The sequence below is a fragment of the Benincasa hispida genome, chromosome 12, assembly GCF_027475165.1.
Source record: "Benincasa hispida cultivar pf3 chromosome 12, pf3_genome.v1.1, whole genome shotgun sequence".
In the NCBI taxonomy this organism is placed as follows: Eukaryota; Viridiplantae; Streptophyta; class Magnoliopsida; order Cucurbitales; family Cucurbitaceae; genus Benincasa; species Benincasa hispida.
Window position 1 is genome coordinate 64676663 of NC_143489.1, and position 22166 is coordinate 64698828.

General features: G+C 32.4%; 1 protein-coding gene and 2 non-coding genes across 4 annotated transcripts; all 3 read left to right on the forward strand.

Moving 5' to 3' along the window:
• The first annotated feature begins 7805 nt into the window (after positions 1-7805).
• TRNAK-UUU (transfer RNA lysine (anticodon UUU)) lies at positions 7806-7877 on the forward strand. The gene has a single exon. It is a non-coding gene; the product is annotated as a tRNA-Lys (tRNA).
• Positions 7878-8928: 1051 nt separating this feature from the next.
• On the forward strand, positions 8929-9000 carry TRNAK-UUU (transfer RNA lysine (anticodon UUU)). The gene has a single exon. It is a non-coding gene; the product is annotated as a tRNA-Lys (tRNA).
• Positions 9001-16082: 7082 nt separating this feature from the next.
• On the forward strand, positions 16083-21186 carry LOC120067702 (transcription factor EGL1-like). 2 transcript variants are annotated; one of them, XM_039019245.2, is made up of 9 exons: positions 16083-16622; positions 16711-16806; positions 17578-17832; positions 17923-18019; positions 18185-18199; positions 18607-18663; positions 18760-19647; positions 19788-20231; positions 20820-21186. In XM_039019245.2, exons 1-9 carry the CDS (start codon positions 16615-16617, stop codon positions 20889-20891), a joined length of 1932 nt encoding a protein of 643 aa, XP_038875173.1. In that variant the 5' UTR covers positions 16083-16614; the 3' UTR covers positions 20892-21186. The 2 variants fall into 2 exon arrangements, with proteins under 2 accessions (XP_038875173.1, XP_038875172.1); XM_039019244.2 differs by lacking the exon at positions 16083-16622 and having other exon boundaries at positions 16682-16806.
• Positions 21187-22166: the final 980 nt, after the last annotated feature.

The window sequence follows — 22166 nt, forward strand, 5'->3', positions numbered from 1 at the left end:
GGAATTATTTAGTCTAAGGAACAATGTCCTAAGACACCTCAAGAAGTTGAGGAAATGAGACGGATTCCCTATGCATCTGCAGTAGGTAGACTTATGTATGCCATCTTGTGTATTAGGCCTGACATCTACCATGCAGTGAGAATTTTCAGTAGGTATCAATTCAATCCAGGATTTGATCACTGAACAGTGGTTAAAAATATTCTCAATTATCTTAGGAGAACGAGAAACTATATGCTTGCGTATGGAGCTAAGGATTCGATCCTTATAAGATATACTGACTCTGATTTTTAGATTGATAAGGATTCTAGAAAATCCACATCATGATCAGTGTTTACTCTGAATGAAGGGGCTATAGTATGGTGTAGCATTAAGTAAAGATGCACTGTGGATTCCATTATGGAGGCTGAATATGTAGCTGCTTGTGAAACTACTAAAGAAGCTATTTGGCTCAGAAAATTTTTGATGAATTTGGAGGTCGTTTCATACATGGACCTGCCTATCATCCTTTATTATGATAATAGTGGTGTTGTGGCAAATTCCAAGGAACCTTGAAGTCACAAATGAGGAAAACATATTGAATGCAAATACCATCTCATTAGGGAGATTGTGCAATGAGGAAATGTGATCTTCACAAAGATTGTTTTGAAGTACAATATTGTTGATCCGCTTACAAAGGCTCTCACGACTAAATTTTTTTAGGGTCACCTGGAGAGTTTGGGTCTATGGGATATGAGTCATCTAATTTAAGACAAGTGAAAGATTTTATTGGGTATATTTTATGCCCTAGTTTATTGTATTGTATTTGATACTGTAGACCACTCACTTTAGGAAAAGTGGAAGATTGTTGGATTTGTGTCTTAAATCTCATATATCTTGTAATTCGTAAAAAGAAATTATATATTTAATAAAATAAGAGGTATTTTATTAACATCTAGACTGCATTAATTCCATCCATTAACTAAGATCCAAGGTTATGTGATGTCATTTGAACAGTATATGGTAGACATACAAATGGTTCATGTTTAATTTATAACCTGAAAGGTCTGTAGTAAATGGATAAGGTTAGGTGTCTTATCCTGGTAACACTGCGGATACGACACATTTTGTAATTGTTACATGAGTTATAAATGTTAGAGATAATATGAGTCATATTGTTCATGTGGAGACATGTGAATGAGGATATCCTATATAAAGAGTTTATACAAGACCAGACTGCGAAATGACTGGTTTCTCTTTATAACACCATTACTTGAAGAAACCAATATTTCATTAGGATGACCATAAGTGACTTGACCTTAATCCTAAGTAAGTTGGGAACTCCTATCTATAAGGGCAATTCTTTAATCTGTATGGGTGAGAGTGGCTAAGTTAGCGGACTCAATAAGCCTACCATTTTAGGGATTTGTTCGAATAGGGAGTTGTAAACATACCTACACAAGAAGGAATTTGCTCCTTCCTGATTATAGAGAAAGTAGATAAATTGTTCCCTTAACATCTGATTTCGAGTCTTAAACAATAAGGCCTCAACCTCTCACTAGCTTGAGAGGTGTTAGTTTATAGTTGGACTATAAACTGTTTGTTCATTAGAGAAATTAGTGGTACATAAGGAGTTAGATGTAATTACAAGGGTGAAACAGTATTTTGACCCAGCTGTAGTTATGAGCAATTTTTGAAGAGTCGACTCGTTGTTGATTGGTTATATCCATGGACACAGAAATATATTTGCAGTATGAATAGTGCAACTATCAGCCTTTAGTGTAGTGATCGGTAGTTAATGAACATTGATTGATTTAATTAAAGAGTTCAATTAATTAATCTCATATCATTAGAGCTTCTAATCGTTGGTCCATAAGGTTCTCCTGTTAGCTTGCTAAGGATAGTAATGGGAAATGATTTGAATTATTCAAATTACTTAAAGAAATTTTATATTAATATGATTAATATATAATGTATTCTTATAAATTATAGAATATGATTAATTATACGAATGATCTATAATCCAAACTACATAAGAGAGATATATTTGAATGAGATTCAAATATTAAATTCATATGAATTAGATTCATATAGAATTACAATATTAGAGAGATGTATTAGAATGAGATTCAAATATTAGATTTATATGAATTGGATTCATAAAGAGATGTATGCATATAAATATGTGATATGTATATGTTAATTAATTAACCTATTTTAAATATGATTTATTATATAGTTATTTAATTTATATATTAATTGATTAATTAATGGTTAATTAATCAATTAACAAATGATGGAGAATGGAGGCTAGTATAAATATGTGATATTTATGTTAATTAATTAACTGTATATTAATAAGATTTAATATATAGTTATTTAATTTATATGTTAATTGATTAATTAATAGTTAATTAATCAATTAACAAATGGTGGAAAGTGGGAAGACTTGGAGAGGGTACCCTCTCCCTATAAATATATCATTATAACCCTTTTAGGATAAGAGATTTTCGTGAAAAATTACCCTAGCCTCCACTCTCATATTCTCTCTACTCTACTCTCTCAAGAACATTCCATTTACCTTCATTCCCTCTTCCAAGGTGTTAAAGCTCACACATCTAGCTCCTTGGAATCCTAGAACATAACGGGGAAGCTCTTGCGTTGGTGTTTTTGTTCGTTGAGAGGTTTGAATTTGTTCGTGTGCAAAGGAAAGGAAATCTTGAAGAAAGAAGAATCTTCAAAGGTGAGTTTTCTTCTTCCCTTTCTTCTCTTCTTCTTCATTAGAAGCAAGCTTAGGTTTACTTTGTTGGGATTAGTGTCCTAATTCTCCCGGTGGTCTCGTAGATTGTAAACATTTTGTACACATTGTTATTAATAAAATAAATATTACTTTATTTGCATTTACTCAAATCTAATAAACTAAGATCCGTGGTTATTTCATGTAACTTAAGCATGTATGTGAGACATACAAGTGGATCATGCCTTAAGTAATAACCTAAATGGTCTGTAGTATAAGGATAAAGGAGGGATACCTTATCCTGGTGACACTACAGATATGGCTCGCTTTGTAGATATTTATAAGTGTTGTAAAGTGCTACAAATGGTATGATCCTGACCATTCATGTGGAGACATGCGAGCAAGGGTGTCCTATACAAAGAGTTTGTATAAGACCGGACCACGAGATGATTAGTCTCTTTATATAACGTCGTTGATAAATGAGACTTACATTTCACTAAATAACCATAGATGACATGACCTTAATCCTGAGTGAGTTGGGAACTCCTGCCTATGAGAACGATCCTTTGATTAGCATGGGTGAGAGTGGCCAGATTGCCAACTCAACAAGCCTACCTTTTTGGGGATTCGTCTGATTAGGGAGCTGCGAACTCAGCTACACAAGACAGAATTCACTCCTTCCCTGAAGCAGGGGTAAGTAGATAAATTGCTCCCTTAAGAGCTGATTCCGGGTCTTGAACATAGTGGCCACACCCTCTCTTTGGAAGAGAGGACTCAGTCAGAGTAGGACTATGACTTATTGTTCACTAGAGAAATCAGTGGTACTTAAGAAGTTAGATGTAACTACAGGAGCAAAACAGTAAATTGACCAAGCTGTACTTAAGAGCGATTTGTGAAGAGTTATTGCACTGTTGAATGGTTATATGGATACAGAAATATATCTGTAGTGCGAAGAGTGCAGCTGTTGGTCTTTAGTGGAGTGACCAACAATTAACGGATGGTGGATCTCGTGACTAAAGAGTTTAGTCAGTTATTCACGTACCGTTGGAGCTTCAAGCTACATGTCCTTGAAATCCCCTTGGTAGCTCAATGGGTTCAAGTTAAGAATCAGATTTTGCGTTAGTTTGAAGTGTTCAAATTAACAAGAGAAAATTCAATTATATGTGATAAAATTGATATGATGTATTAGATACATTAATTGGAGGAACTAATATAAATATGATTTATATTAAGTACCATAAAATAGAAAAAGAACTATGGTTTATATGTTTCATATGATGAAATATTAAAACTATAGATTATAAATATAATATGATAAGTTGGTTATCATATTATTTATAATATATTAATTATATGATAATTAATTTTTTTTCTCTAATAACCGATTTGAGTGGGAGATAAAAGGAAAATTGTTTTAAAAAAATTAGTGGTTGTTGATTCACTCAAAAAATTCTCACAGAAAAAGACTATCAAGTAAAAAGAGTTTTTACTAAGCGATAGCCATTGAGAGCATTTACGATCATTAAGAGTTGACTATACAATGTTGATTGTTGCTATACGATCAAGTAGCAAAGTCTATACGATAGGCTTCCGTTTCTAAACGATCGAGTACATCGTCTATACGATAGACAGTGTTCATATCTCCCACTCACTTGATCGTATACCTCCTTTTTTCCTCAATCCAAGATCATACAGAGCCCACAACTCCTAGATTCTCACACCGAGAATACCATGGTGGTGTTCTTACCAAGGTAACACTTGTGGTGGTGTTCTAACTCAGTACATGGATGAAGAGCATTCAGTTGTTCGTGTTGTTCGTGTTCTCTTCGTTGGGTTCGAGTGCTGCTTTGGACGCATTGGAGACTAATCAAGGGATACTTGAAGAATGGTTCTTCAAAGGTACGCATACTCTATCTCTTATATCCTTTTGTAGCATGCTGTAATTTCGATTTATGCATAATCTGTTTCGTTTCCGTTTAAGATTGTAATTGTTGTGTCCATTCTAAATGGAATTTGGAACGATCCACTTCCGCTACTCATACAGACCTCTATTTTTATTTCCTTCATACTTATTTTTATCCTATTTTTGTGTGAATTAATTCACTTTTTTATGTTTTATAAAATCGATTTTCAAATTGCACGATGATCACACGCTTCTGCGAGAATCCGATTCCCTTCAGTTATGGCTTAAGTTGTGTTGCATTTCATATCACTTTGGTTTACATATCCTCTTTGTTGAGTTTAAAGATAAAATCAATAAGTTAAACTGGCCACTTAATTTAACAATCTAGCAGAGCTCTAATACTGAGAAGGTTGGGTATAAGCGGATATCACAAAGGGATATAGGACTTAGAGCCTAGAAATAGGATTATCACGTCATCTTAGAAACAAGGGGCACCATAGGATAAAGAAACTGAACTTGAGCTAATTTAAGATCCAGGTAACCATGGAAACATTAGGCATTAGCTTATTAGACCTCCTAAAGGAACTTGACACAAGACCAAATAGTGTAGTTTTCAATTTATGTGTAATTCATTGTTAAGATATGATACGACCGTATCACTTAAGATACAACACCCGAAAGTATGAAATATTGTTTTTCCATGTTCGATTATCATTGTTTACTATTTTTAAAGCTCTCTCTCATTCATCACAATCCAAACTCTTCATTGGTTACTTCAGTTTTATTGATTCATAGTTATAGCTAAATTAAAAATCAATATACTGTTGTGGATTTCGACAATTGGAAGACTCCGACTTTATTGCTTCATCGATAATGTATGCTTGCACTAAGACCTCACTTATCCATAATGTTTTGTTACTCATACATTCGGTCAATCAGTAAGTGAGATGATACTTTGTAGAGAACACCGTTGATGAGCAATTTCATGAAGAATAATGAAGCTCGATTGAAGAAGAATTTATTTGAGAATAGAGATCTAGGGGTTAATCGAGGATTCTAACTTCAGGTTCGATTTTTGTCACACCACACTCCAAGTTACCCTACTAAACTTAGAACGTGACATGATGACAATAGACTCCAATTAAACTATGAAATTTATTGTCAAACCCTGAAAACATTTTTCAAAACAAGTGACTAGTAACATTTTTCAAAACAAGTGGCAAGTAAATACTTTCTTAAAAAAATATTAATTAAAAATTTCAGGAGAATTTTCCTTGAAAATTGGATAAACTACATAGCTGAAAAAAGAAAACTCTATAAACACTTCCAAGTAATGTACTAAAAAATCTAACAAACAACTACAAAATTTTACATTTTTATCCTTCTAAAAATTACGGTTCCTTTTCCTTCTATTTTGTTTTGAAACCTTCCAATACTATATAATAAGTCTATCATATAATAACTATTTGAACATTTAAAATGACACATAACCGTTTTATCTCAATGGTAAAATGTGTCACACAATGACTAACTATCATAATTTATTTCTAAGAGAATTCTTTTTTTTTTTTTCCTCTTTAAGCTTGAATTTTTATCATTGTATAAGTCTTCCAAATTTTAAAAAAAATTATTTCATAAGCTTTTAAATATAAATTTTCATACTTTTGCCGCCGTAGGTCACTGTTGAAATTATTTAGTTTCTCTCACGTATGACAATGACATTTTACAATATTAGTTTTAGAGTAATTTTTTTTTTATCCTTTTTTCTAATTTTATTTTAAACTTTAAATCTGTCTATACTATGTGAAAAACATTTGATTTTTCTTTTTACCCCTTTTAATTGATGTTGATTGGGATATCTTACGTAATTTCTCATCTAAATCATTAAAAAAAATATATAAAAAAAATTCATTTTATCTCTAATATCTATACTTCACATTGAATGAAGAGGGAAAAAAATTAAAAATCACATTTTATTCTCTAATCTCTAATTCCCAAAAAATATCTAAAAAAATCCACATTTTATCTCTAATAATCTCTAGTTTTCTATAAATAAATGAATTTTAAAAAAATAATATTTTATCCTCTAATCTCTTATTCATGATATTTTTTTTAATCACATTTTATCTCTAATATCTACTTCAAGTTAAATAAAGGTCAAATATGTGTAGCACATGTATCAAATTAGTATTGTCTAAAAACATTCAAATTTATGTAAAACAATGTAATAAAGCTTGAAAAGTATCGTTTGGTATGTCTTGTCGTGTTAGCTTAGTGTTATAGTGTGCGCCTTTAAATTACATGATTGTTGGCTTGATGCTTAGACACAAAATGGAATTTTACATTTTTAACGTGAAAAAAATTCTAATTGACTAATAAATAGTGACACGTTGCTAGATTTGAAAATATTTTTAGCGGTTTTATCATTTAAAACAATCACTCTTTTCTTTTCCTATTTTAGGTTGAAACATTCAATGCTATATAATATACGATAACTATTTGAACTTTTAACATTACACATTGAGCTGTTTTAGCTCAATAATAAAATGGTTGGCAGACGCCAAGTACTGCAATATATTTCTAAGAGAATTCTTTTTTTTTCCCTATTTAGGCTTAAACTTTTACCGTTATCAAATAAATCTTTCAATTTATAAAAAATAATACAATAAGTTTTTAAATATAGATTTTCAAACATTTTTTTGTCTCAAATTAATGGTTGAGAGCTCAGATAAAATCTAAGATTGTATTTGGGATAAGGAATGAAATAATAAAGAGTAAGGAATTATAAAGTATAAGAGTTGTGAACTCCTGAGACCGTCAGTATAAGAAGTTGATAATATATAAAATTGATATTCTTTCATAATGAGGTCCACCAACTTTTTAGGTGAAACAAGAAGTGAAGTTCATAACTCCTACTTCCAAAATTTTATGATATCGGCGATATATCGTGGAATTTCATAAAAAAAGATCTAATCTCATTTGGATATACCATTTTACTGATTGACTTATAGCAATTTTTCAATCCTTAGGCTAAACACACCCTGTCGTTTGTTAGTTTCTCAAGCAATGAAATTTTACTTTAGTTCTATAAGAATTCTTTTATTTTATTTTATTTTTTTAAAAAACAACTTTAATATTATATATAGTGCATGAAAAAGTATATTATATTTTAAAATCAATACATATCTTGCCGTCTTAGCTCAGTGGTAGAGCGCGTGGCTTTTAACCACGTGGTCGTGGGTTCGATCCCCACAGACGGCGAAGAATATTTATTCTTTACGTTTTATCTTATTTCTGGAAGAAAAAAGATGTACACAATAATTGTGTTTTGATTTTTATCTCTGTACTTCAATTTCATCTATTTCAAAATATTTATTTGGGCCTCCAACTTGAAATAGATTGTGTGACTACTATTTGGAGTATCTTAAAAAAATGGGGAATAAGAATTATTTTAATCGAAAATATCTCAATATATTGAATATATAGTAAAATCATATGATCAATATTAGGGTAAGATCTTTTTTTTTTTCAAATTTTACAATATATATATATATCGCAATATTAGCTATATATCTCCGATATATCTTTTGCATCTCAACAAAATTGTAGATATTTTATGGATATATCATAGATATTTTGTGAATGTATCGTAGAAATATCGTTGATCTTTTCCAATGTGCTAGCTTTTCCAATTTCCAATTTTTCTCGATTTTCAATCCAGAACTTTCATTTTCAATGAAATTAGATTTGAAAAAAATCATAAAAAAGACTTTAACTAGGGCCATGAAGTTGGAGGAAGCAGGAATTAACTTCTTTCACTAGAGAATCTCAATTCATGCATGCCACACAGGACTCCAACTACCATAGAGTTGGTGGACTAGAAATTGGAGCATCAAGAACCTTTCATTTGTAGAATATCCACACATGATGATGCTTAGATTGATGTTGACTGACTTGTTTCAAATACAGAGGGGATGAGTTTAGACAGTCAATATGTCTAAAACAATAGTAATTATGGGTATTCTTATAATAATTATTATAATCATTCAAGTGATTATGGTTCCTGTGGTTATAGTGATCGTATTAACACATCAATCTCATTTGGACATACTATTTTATCGATTTTCAATCTTTAGGCTAAACACAACCTATCGTTTGTTAGTTTCTCAATGTGTGGCAATGAAATTTTACTTTAGTTCTATAAGAATTCTTTTATTTTATTTTATTTTTTTAAAAAAAACTTTAATATTGTCTAGAATGTGGTAGTCCATGGAAATTTGTATTATATGTTAACATTTGGTACAAACTTGTTGCCGTCTTAGCTCAGTGGTAGAGCGCGTGGCTTTTAACCACGTGGTCGTGGGTTCGATCCCCACAGACGGCGAAGAATTTTTATTCTATGTTTTATTTTATTTCCGGAAGAAAAAAGATATTAAACCCTTTACAAATTGAAAGATGTACGCAATTATTGTGTTTTGATTTTTTATCTCTATACAATTATTTCAAAATATTTATTTGGGGGTTGTGTGGCTACTATTTAGAGTATGTTAAAAAAATTGGAGGAATAAGAATTATTTTTACCGAAAATATCTCGATATAATAAATATATCGTAAAATCACATCATCAATAGAGATATGAGGATAAGATTTTTTTTTTTCAAATTTCACGATATATATATCGCAATATTAGCTATATATCTCCGATATATCTTTTTAGATTAATATCTTTTGCATTTCAACAAAATTATCTTGGAAATATGTTGATATTTTATCTACATGTGATTCTCTCTATATATATAGCATTTTTCCTAATATCAAGCTTTTACAATGTGCTAGCTTTTCCAATTTTCAAATTTTTTCGATTGTCAATCCAAAACTTTCATTTTTAAAGAAATTAAATTTGGAAAAACCATAAGAAAAGACTTTGACAAGGGCCATAAAGTTAGAGGAAGCAGGAATTAACTTCATTCACTGGATTGGAGCATCAGGAACCTTTCATTCATAGAATATGCACATATGATGTTACTTAGATTGATGTTGACTCCCTTGTTTCAAATATGGAGGGGATGAGTTTAGACAGTCAATATGTCTAAAACAATAGTAATTATAGGTATTCTTATAGTAATTATTATAATCATTCAAGTGATTATGGTTCCTGTAGTTATAGTGATCATATTAACACATCAATCTATACACGAGGACAATTTTCTCGTGAAAGTAATGAAGGCTCAGACTTGGAACCTCTATACAATCTACATTCTTCCAATCATCCCCATTTAAGTGAAACATAGTTTGATCTAAGGTATCCTTCTATTGGTAGTATTGGGATTGATGTTGAGATGACTAATGGATGACATACTTCCAACTATGTTATAAATTTTTAACATATAATAACTTGGGAGCAATATTGTCATTGTCAAATGAATTATGCTAATATTGGGCTAGTTACTCTTAGATCATCTTTTTATTATTGAATCTTACATTTGACATTTATTTTATATGACTTAGACTTTATTAATAAAATATTCAGTTTATAATAATTTTTTTGATCTTCATTATTATCTATTATTCCATAACCAATCATATTTGATTTCTAATAATTGATTTATATGCTTAAGTCATAGTTTATTACTTAAATAAGTTTATTCTAAAATTCCACTTAAAAAATCACAATACTTTTATGAATTTCCATGATATCCGTAATTTTTCTAAGAAGGCATAGTTTATTACTTAAATAAGTTTGTTCTAAATTCCACTAAAAAAATCATGATATTTTTATGAATTTCCATGATATCCGTGATTTTTCTAAGAATATCTATCGATATTTAAATATTTGTCAATATATCCATAAATTTGACTCACCGATATTTGTACCAATAACGATATTTTCGTCCATGATTTTAACCCCCATTTTATTATAGTACAACTATTATAACTCAATAGTTAAAATGATCCACCCTTCCTCCCTCACTTCCTCCAATGTTTCCAATGACTCACACCCATTGATAACCAACTCCGGTGGATAACTCTAACAAAGACCACCTCCAACCCCAATTTCAGCAACTAGCTTTGACGACTCCCACTGGTGCCCAACTTTACGACCAGTCCATAGTGTTTAATCAAACTTTTAACTTTAAGGTTAATAGTACAAGTTTTATATCAGTTGAGTTATGCTTACATTGGTAGTAATTGAAAACACATTGAGTATAGCAAACGAAACAAACTTGTGTATAAAAACACTTTTGAGAAAAATATTTAAATGAAAATGACTTTTTGAAAAATATTTTTTGTCTAGTAAATTCAAACATCCGTTAATATATAACTTGTTTCATGGGTTCTACCAACGTTTAAAACAAGAAAATTATGTATGTATGGAAAGAAAGTCATTCATAAAATTAAACCGGAGAATAATTTTAAAAAAAAATCTCCTAATGAATCTTTTACAACAATTTCTATATTTTAATTCAATTGATATAATCACACACCAATCAAAATGGTCAAGGAAAGCTAATATACTACGTTTGCTAGTAGAATTCTCAAAGAAGCGTTGTACACTAAAGCAGAGAAAAATTGTTTAGCCGAGTACGAAATTGGAAGAACAAGCTTCTACTTTTCTTCTTTCCCCTTACTTGAATGGTGTACTTTATATCACTTGTATCATTATGTAATTTTATAGTTTGGTTGTGATTATTTCTTAAAAAAAAAAAAACCATTGATGTAATATAATAACTTATTTTAGTATTGAATTTACTTTCTCGAAAACACACTTGATCAAAACCATTCTTCTTGAACTGCTTTTCAATGATAATATACCATCAATTTTTTTAGAATCGTATATCTAAATTGACAATATTTTTTTGTGTGTAATCGCAATGGTGACCTATACTTGGAACTATCATTCCTAGATATAGATTTTTATACAATATTATAGCATTAGAGAATTAGTTGCTTTTGTACATCTCCAAATATGGAGTTTTCTTACTTAATCAACGGGATTGGTATATCTCAAAAATGACCAAATGAACGGAGACCAATGTAACAGAAAATCCAAAACATTTTTAAAAAATGGGTGGAATAAATCTTTTATTTCTATCTACAAATATGATATTTGAGGTAAAAAAAGAAAAAAACTCGACAACAATCCTAAACCCTCAAAGAACTCTACGTTAAAAAAATCAACAACCCAAACATATGAACCCTAAACTCGGACTAAAACAATATACATTTCAAACACAAACTTTTAGAACCTAGATTAAAATAGTCACCCCAAACACAAACTATTTAAATCCAAACTAAAATATATGCACTCTAAATTCAGATTATTCAATTCTACAAGCTATTATAACGAACAATGTGCTCTAAATATCTCCTTATCAAGTCATTCATGGAAAAAAATATAAGTAAAACAATTACACATATTTAAAAAAAAAAAAAAAAAAGTAAAATAGTTATCAAATTTAAGGGTATTCGTGGGTTGGTTGGATTGGGTTTAGGGATATTTTAGGCCCAATCCTATACTTCGGTTTATGTATTTCTCTAACCCAAACTAACCCTTATTAAATTATAAATCCAAAATCAATTCAACCCGTAAAAAATGGGTTGGGTTGGTTCGGTTCCGTCGGTTCTCTTTCAAAAAAAGTTTGAGAGGATCTTACTTCTTAGTTCTTTACTCATGATCTTATATGGAAAATGTTAAATGACCTAATAATGTTCAAAGATATGAAGTAACTACATAATATTCACCAAAAAAGTCTATATTGTCAACAAAATTCACAATAAAGATTACAATGTTTTCAAATGTCTACAAAATCCGTAAGTAGGACTATAATGCCTACAAAAGTCTTCAAAATCCATAAACACGACTATAGTGTCCACAAAATCCACTAACAAGAGTCGTCCATTGGATTTTTGAATGACAACCAACAAACTTAAACAATCCATTCATGATCCTGTATATGTATGGAAAATATTTATAGTACTATCAAATTTTTGTAACTTTTTTTTTTTTTTTTTTTTATTGATGATCACTTACCATAAAATCGACTTTCTGTGAGTGTTTCTCTGAGAAACTTTCTCATAATTTTCCAAGCCCTTCCTCTGTAATCTTGCATTGCTCCATGAACCCTAAAAAAGATTTAGAAAATAAATTATACAAGAATGTTATCACAATTTCAATATATTAATGTAGCGTAAATATTAAAAGGTGACATTATATATCTTATAAAACTTGATCATAAGTTTCTAATTCTTCAATTTGTGGAGTTAGATCTAATAACATCGGCTTCACACGTAGCCAATTTTGTGTACATATTAAAACTTCCACCATCTTAGGACTTAAAAAACTTCTAAAAAAGTCAAGTATTTTACCTCCGGTACTAAATGTTGATTCAGAAGCAATTATTGACACTGGTACGGTTAAAACATCTCGAGCAACTTGTGATAAAACTTTGTATTTGGGAGTATTTAATTTCTACCAATTTAAAATATCAAAATTTTTAGCCAGATCCTCATTAGGTTATGACAAATATCTCTCCACGTCATTTCTTATTTCATTCAAATTTTTTTCTTTTCTTCTTCGTTTGTATTCTAATTGTAAATCCATTTCCATGTCATCACAATCCTCACTTATTTCAACTATGTGACATGGTTGTTTAGAAATATAACCACTTGAATCACTTGTCTTATAAAACTCATACAATTGCATCAAACTAACTTTCACCTCATTAGTCATTGTTCTAGCAACTTCATTCCCATAGATACTTAGGAAACAAAAGGATATATAATCCAACTTATATCGTGGATCAAGCACAATAGCTAGAAACAACACTTTGTTCATCTTGTCAAGAGACCCCCAATATTTATCAAATTTCATTCTTATATTGGAAGCCATACTATATATCACACTTTATATTTTGGCTCCAACTTATTAAATGTCATTGAATCCCACAAAGTTCATGAAAGAATGTATTAGAAGTGAGATAATTTGAACCATTAACCTTCAATGTAAGATCTTAGAACATCTTCAAGAATTTGACAAATATTCTAACATGGTTCCAATTGGCTAAGGTCGGCGGCTTCTTTCTTTTCTTTCCATTCTTATCTTCAGTAAAGTGATTTACACAATCTTCATCCTCTTCTTCTAAGCATTAAAAAGCTTTTTCAAATTTTAAAGCATGATCAAGTATTAAATACGTTGAATTCCATCTTGTAGACACATCAAGATAAACAAGGGCTTTAGATTCAATCTTTTCATGTCCAACACACTCTAATTTTTTTTTTCAATCGTTTAAGAGAAGATCTAACATATCTTACAACATTTTGTACACTAGCTATCGAATCATGTAATTCTTTCAATCCACCATTGACAATCAAGTTCATAATATGAGTACAACATCTCATATGAAAATCTTTAGTTTTCTTTTCATATATGAGATTGCCGAATCATTTGAAGTTGCATTATTAACAGTAATTGAAAAAAAATCTTATCAATACCCCAATCCAATAAATAACATTCAATTACTTTATCAATTATCTCTCCCTTATGATTAGGCACTTGACAAAAATTCAATATTCTTTTATGTAAATTCAATTCAGAATCAACAAAATGTGCTGTAAGAACAACGTAATTGATGTTCTGTAAGGAAGTCTAAGTATCTATTGTTAGGTTCACTCTTTGACCACTTTTGATTAAAGTTGATTTCAATAAATTTTTTTCCATCCACATACACTTGATAAATATCCCTAGCAATTGTGATTCTTGAAAGAATATCAAACTTAGGACATACAACATTACAAAAGTCTTTAAACCCCTCTATCTCTACAAATCTAAATGGTAACTCAGACAATACTAACATCTTACCACATGCATTTCTAACTCTTTGTTGATTAAAGGCAGTAGACAAAAAATCCATATTGATAGCACCTTTAACATCAGTTTCATTCGATTGAAACTTTAGTATGGCTTGCCCTTTAGGTTGCTTTCTGAATGGATAGTTTTTGCATTGTTTTCTCAAATGCTTCCATAAGGTACTAGTTCCACATGAACAAGTGTCACAAAGCATAATCTTTATCACAGTAATTCCCTTTGTATCTTATACCTTCAGTGTTAGACTTTTCCATCTTTGTAAAGTGATCCCACACTGAAGATGGCCTAGTTGGTTTTCTCTTGCCAATTTCTGATGGCTTAGAACATGCATTTGGAATATTTATAGGTGTGATTCATTATTGATCAACTCACTGCTTTTCATCTATAGATTATAATATTAACAAATAAAGAAAAACAAAAAAAAAATGTTTTTGAGCATATATAAAAAATAAAAAGAAGAAAACGGGAGTTGGATCATGGGTGGCTAACCAATGACAACGTGAAGGCAAGGAAACGATGTGAAGAAATGGAGAAGAAGAAGCCATTAGATAGTGGTGAAGAAACGACGGAGATGGAGATTTGGAACAGAGAGTTAGAGATTCGGAACACGCTAGCAGACGGAGACAGAGATTCAGAACGGAGAATCGGAGATGGAAATAAGAGATTTAGAAGAAACAAGGTGAGATTGAGGATGAGAATGAAGATGAACCCTAAAGGCAGACGACAGACAAAGACATGAGACGGACGAGAAGACAGACGGAGATCGAGAGCGAGACAGAAGTTTTGAAAAAAAAAACCCTTACACGAATCCTTAAAAGCCACATGTCGAGCTTAGAGATGTAAAAAAAACTCATGGGTCGGGGTCCCACAAGGACCCACCCCGGACGGGACAGGGAATCCTTAAATACACGAGGAATGGGGGAGGGAGTGGGAAGTTTTTTTTTTTTCCACATTTGCAATTTGGGGTTGTAGACTTCGTTAGGATTATTATGGAGGTTTTAATTATTTAAGTTTAAGACTTTGTTACTTTAATTCCTTAGATGTCTTAATATTTAAGATAGGATGTTCTAATTGTTGAATTTTAATTTATAAAGATTATGATAATTTAGCATTATAATTATATATTTTTAATTTGAATGTATATTATTATTTTAGTACCAAAATTGATAATATTTAATTTAAATAAAAGTGGTATTGAATATGTAAAAGAAATTGCTAAAAATATATATTTAATTGAAATAAAAAAATTGTTAGAAAAAAATGATGGCGGAAAAATTTTCCTCGCGGAGAACTCAATCCCCGCGGGAAAATTCACAGGGACAAGGAATGGAATAGGGGGCATGGACAAGGACGGGGAGGGCTTCTTTGTCCCCGTCCTGTCCCATGGACATCTCTAGTCGAGCTCGTGTGCAATAAAGGTGAAGAAACTCTAAAGAAATTTAAATGGGTTGCAGCTACTGGGCTATGTAATTGGTTGATTCGGTTCAAACCGATTTTTTGCTCTTTGAACTCGAGAACGAATTGGCCTGTCCGAATTTATTAAAAAATACCCAAACCAAACCATTTTTTTTAGAACCAACTCAAACCAAGTAGGTTGGATTGGGTTGAGTTGCTCCGACTTCATTTTCTTGAACCCCTGATCAAATCTATCCCTGTAATTCCACTTTCACCATTATTATTGGATGAAAACCACTTAAGTAAGCAGAAAACCCGAGCGGTCTCTGTCGGGTGCATTTTTGCAAAGAATTTATGACAACAGAAGGAAGCTTGAGCTTTCACCATTTATGAAGTGAACAAGCTTAAATTATGAAAAAATTTCCTCTTTCCATTTGATTTCATTTCTGAAGTTCTTCTCAAAAGGGTGAGTCAAAAAGGTAACCCCAAATTAGAATTTGGCAGCCCCACGATCAGATTTCTCATAAAGTAATCATAAACTAATCGATTAAGCCTCACTTTTAAACCCAAAATTAAAAAAGGGGTTTCAGCTGAGAAGATGGTTTCCACTTTTTCCAGTATATTACTTTTCTGTTCAGAAAGCTGCTGCTGCTCTGTGTCGCACGGCTAAAGCCTAAAAAGCTTTTGGGTTTTGCCATTCTTTGGCGTTGGAACCAAATCTTAAGCCCCTTATGGCTAATGGCTTGGTGGGTTTTCGGTTTTCATCATCATTTCTTCTGAGTCTCTCTTTGTTTTTCTGGAAAAAATGGCTAATGGACTTGAAAACTGTGACAGCGAATCTGGGTTTCTCAGAAAGCAGCTTGCTGTTGCTGTCAAGAGCATCCAATGGAGCTATGCGATTTTCTGGTCACCATCGACTAGGCAACATGGGTATGGATTTTTCTTTTATGATCAGTTCTCGCTGCCATTGTTCTTCATTCTTGGCTTGTATATCTATCTGGGTTTTTCTTTTTCCTGTGTAACTTTTGTTTTGTTGAGATGGATTTGTATTGACAGATCAATTTCACCATTTCGATTGTTCAAATTTGTGGGGATTGTTTTTGGCAACAATTTATGAAAATGAAGTTGGTTATTGATCTTAAACTAGGCTTACTGTGATCTGATTTCAGTCCTTTCTTTCTTTTAACCTCAACTTTCCCGAACTTCCATTTCACAGCATTACTGAGCATCTGGACACTTTTGAGGAGCTCAAAATCTGAGTTTTATCTAAAATAACATGTAAATTCCCTAGCTACCCTGGTGATTTAAGCTTGGTTGTTTGGAGGTATTCCCCAGAATCTGGATTTCAAGCATTTTTTTTGAAAACTTATAACTAATAACTTAAAATTGGCCCATCGTGAAGCCTCTGGGAGAATAGTGGGGTTAGAGGCAAGTCATGAGCGTAGTGTAAGGGGTGGGACTCTTGATTTCTGAATTATGGAAAGAAAAGTGTTGAAAAATTTCTCTTCGACCTCGGAAGAGGTGAGGGATGATAATGTAGTTGCTTGCAAACTTCACAGTTTGTCTTTCTCTGTGCTACTTGCTCTCTGTTTTATGGAATAGACTATTTTCACTGATTTGGCCACTGGCTGCAGAATTTTCACTGATTCTTTTCCACGTAGTTGTTGTACTTTAAATAAAAGATTTGGTTTTATACTTTAGGGTGCTGGAATGGTGCGATGGCTACTACAATGGCGACATCAAGACGAGGAAAACAGTTCAAGCTGAGGATGTCCATGTCGATAATATGGGCTTACACAGAAGTGAACAATTGAGAGAGCTCTACAAGTCTCTCTTAGAAGGCGAAAGTGAACAACAAGCGAAAAAGCCTCCTGCCTCTTTGTCTCCTGAAGATCTATCTGATGCAGAATGGTATTACTTGGTTTGCATGTCCTTCTTTTTCAATCAAGGCCAAGGGTATTCACTCTGATCCGTACTGGTATTTATCCCTTCACATTTTTTGTTTAACTTGTGATATTATGAGCACTATCTATCTATTGTGGTTAGTTTGCCTGGAAGAGCGTTAGCTGATGATCAAACTATCTGGTTATGCAATGCTCAATATGCGGAGAGTAGTGTATTCTCTCGCTCCTTGCTTGCAAAGGTTGGCTATCATTTGGTGGGAAAAGATCACTCATTTGATTTTGAATAGTTTGATGCCTATTTCAAGTTCCTTAAGATCTTATCAGTAAGAAAATTTGACAGTTTCTTCTTTTTCTTTTTCATTGGGGTTCCTATTCTTTGGACGTCGTTAATCAACTAATTACAGAGTGCATCAATTCAGGTACAACATCATCTAGTGCTAAATATGATGATTAAAAAAAAACCAAAAGTCTTTTAGTAACAGTGTGCCTTGTAAAGGAAAAAGTAACCTCTCGGGATAAAACCAAAATATGTTGTTTACCCCATGCTAACAAAATAATTCTTTTGGTAGATGTGGTTGTATAGTGTACTGATAGTGTTTCTCTGGTCTTATCAAAGAAGTCAAACAAATGCTTTTCTTTTAAGAACCTTATTTATCTTCTTCACAATATGACGAAGAAGAAAATGATGGTATTTAAGATACTATTACGAGAAACCGAGTTTGGTTATTGGCTACATGAATCATCTAAAGCGCTTAGAATGGACTGATGTTACAATTCTAATTTCAAGGCTGGTAGACCTGATCTTAAAATTGTTGTGGTATTGTAGACTGTGGTTTGCTTTCCTTGCCTTGGCGGTGTTATTGAACTAGGTGTAATTGAGCAGGTAATATTCATAAAGAAGCATACATTACACAAATTTTTATGAATCGGCATCATATGTTTGTGGACCGTGTTTCCTGTTTCATGCTTTCTTTTGAAGGTCTCGGAGGATCCTAGTCTTCTTCAACACGTCAAGGATTTTTTACTGAAGTTCTCAAAGTCAATATGTTCTAAGAAACCTTCTTCCGCTGCTTATAAAGATGATAATGGTAAAGAACCGATGACTGTGAAATCTGACAATGTTGAAGTTTTGGCAATCGAGAACCTTTACTGCTTGACAGGCGTGAAATTTAATGGGAAGGCAATAAATGAGATTCAAAGGAAAAACAATAAGTTCGGCATTGACTCTCTCGATGATTTTTCAAATGGTTGTGAACAATATCACCAAATGGAAGATCCTTTAAGACTTGAAGGTGTCGAGGGAGGGGCTTCTCGTTTCCACAGTTTGCAATTTCTGGATGATGACTTCAGTTATGGTTTTCAAGATTCCATGAATCCTAGTGACTGTATTTCTGAAGCTTTGGCAAATCAGGAGAAAGTCTCATCTTCTCCAAGATCGAAAGGTGCTAACGATTTACCTTTGGAAGAACTTCAAAACTCGAATCACACTAAATCAGGTTCCTTAGATCTCAGATCTGATGAAGACATGCACTACAAGAGAACTATCTTCACCATTTTGGGAAGTTCAACTCAACTAGTTGGAAGTGCCCTTCTCCATAATTTCTCGAGCAGATCCAGTTTCGTGCCATGGAAGAAAGGAATGACTGAGACACACACGCCCCCCATGCAACAAAGAATGTTAAAGAAGATTTTGTTTACAGTTCCATTATTATCTTCTGGTTGTTCTCTAAATGGCCTCAAGGGTGGGGAACAGTCGATCTCGGAACAGGGTAACAATGATTTCTGCACAAAAAATGTCATGCATGACAAATTGAGAGAAAATGAAAAATTTATGGCCCTCAAGTCAATGTTACCTTCACTTAATGAGGTACTTCCAGCTATTATCGGTATAATTTTTTTGAATTTTAAATGGAATTTGCAACTTCCTAAACATATCCATTGCTTCATTTTTGCTTCAATCATATTTTCTTCAAGTGGTACTATTTGTAATTTAACTCTTTTATGCAGATCAACAAAGTGTCGATACTCAATGATACAATCAAATATCTGAAGATGCTTGAAGCAAGAGTACAGGAGTTAGAAACTTGCATGGATTCATTATATTATGAAGAAAGATTCAGAAGGAAATATCTTGACATGGTGGAGCAGACTTCAGATAACTATGACTATGAAAAGATTGAAGGCAGCTTAAAACCTTCAACCAACAAAAGAAAAGCCTGTGAATTGGATGAAACTGACCTGAAGCTGAAGAACGGCATTCCCAAAGATGGCCATAAGCTAGATGTGAAAGTCAGCATGAAAGACCAAGAAGTTCTTGTTGACATGCACTGTCCTTACCGAGAATATATATTGGTTGACGTCATGGATGCTTTGAACGATTTGCAACTGGACGCCTACTCTGTTCAATCTTCTGATCATAATGGTGTTTTCTCCTTGACCCTCAAGTCTAAGGTTTGTAGCTGAGTTTCTGACATTTGTTTTTCATAGATTTCTTATCCCAGTTGATCTGCACACACACCCAAAAGGAAAAAAATGGGAAAAAGCAATTCTCCAATAGCCATTCAATGACTTGATAGAAATTAGGAGTGCACACCGAAGCTGAGAAAACTGGGGGGAAAAAAATGACACGAACTGAACCACTTACATCCCTACTAGAAAACCTTGGAGAAATGCCATTTTCGACCTTAAGTATGTACGAGTAAGGCTTATGTTACTCTACCCTATGGTAAAATATATGTTTTTCCTTATAGATCATAATGCTCTTGGTTCCCAGGCTACATTCCACAAATTTTATCAGAGTCTGCAACTTTATTGAAGTTTCAAAATTACTTGCTGTCCGTAAGGGAAATGCTGATATATTGTCTTTAGTGAATGGTATTATGACGAGGTCCTTCGCCCGTTGATGTTTGTCTTTATATCTTAGTTATAGAACTGAAATGAACACTGTTGTCATTTAGAACGAAGACTGGTTAGGAGTAGAAGTATGTTTCTGTCTTTACATCGATACTCGGTGACTTACGCTGTCCAATTTCGTTTCAGTTTCGAGGGATAGTGGCTGCATCAGTTGGGATGATCAAACTAGCACTTCTGAAAGTTGCCAACAAGAGCTGAGCTAAGAAGGAAGCTTAGGATCAATGATGAAGCATTTTCTGCAATTCAGTAGAGTACAAAGAAGTATTGAAATGTCAATTAAGAGAAGAAAAGAAGCTGACATTCTAGCATCCTCCCCTTGGGGCTCACAAATTAGGCAAGCTCAGCATCAACTGATAAAGATGGACTTGTTAACTTTTGAGTGATAAATTTGATAATTTAGTGTTACTATTTGCTACTCACAATCAAGTTACCATGTTTCGATCATGTTGAGTTCTGCAGTTTAGAATTATAATTTCTTATTAGACATTCTCAATGTGGGGTTTCTCTTTTTTACTATTTCACCTTAACAACTTGCTGTTATGTAAAGGGAGAATAACTAAGAATATGGCCTTTTTTTTCGTCTATTCTACACTGCTAGTATCTTAAGAAAGAAAATGAAAGTAACCAGAATTATTTTTAACATAATATCATTTTCCGTATTTAATTTTTTTTAATATTTGTTACACAATTTAAATTGAGAATTATACACCAATATGTTTATTTAGAGTAGTAATCTTATACAAGACAAACTATGTATCATGAGTTATTCATAATCGTAGCTAAGTCAAAAGTTTTTGTCAATATTATATTTGCATCGTCTACCTTAACTATTACTAATCCTCTGACCAACAATTTGGTAATGATTCAATCTATTAAAGTCCTTCTTGGACTAATGGGAGGGTAACTTGAGAGAACTATATCTACTTTTCCTAAAGAGTTAATTCTATCTTTTGAAACTTATGATTTCAACTCTCTTTTTTCGTCAAGTCTCCAAAATGGTAGACTTTTTTAATCAACTACAAATTAGAAGACATGCCTTTACAAGTAAGAGTTCAACTCACTTACGATTGAGATCGAATCGCGTTTGATCATCTTATGGAATATTGATATGTAAACCCCCAAACCTATTTTATTGATTAATTATGCTTAAGTCTCTATGATTATGAGTTATGATGTTGGGTTAGTTGAAATGATATGAAGGTATAATGAGGATGTATGAAAGGATAAAAGGAAGGAAAAAAAATGTTCTAAGTATGGGATGTTAAGCTCTCAGGTGAGATGAAGAGGAACTAGTACTTAGAAGAAAAACAGAGAGCTTGATGCGGCAAAGCTGAGTCAAGCTATGTGGCTAGTCATCACAACCTATGTGGCCGGGTATTTAAGAAGAGAAAAATTTGGCTAATTATGGCCCATAATGGATGCGGATGGCCACAAAAGAAGTTGAATTGGCTATTGGGCGAGTAAAGTGTTGGT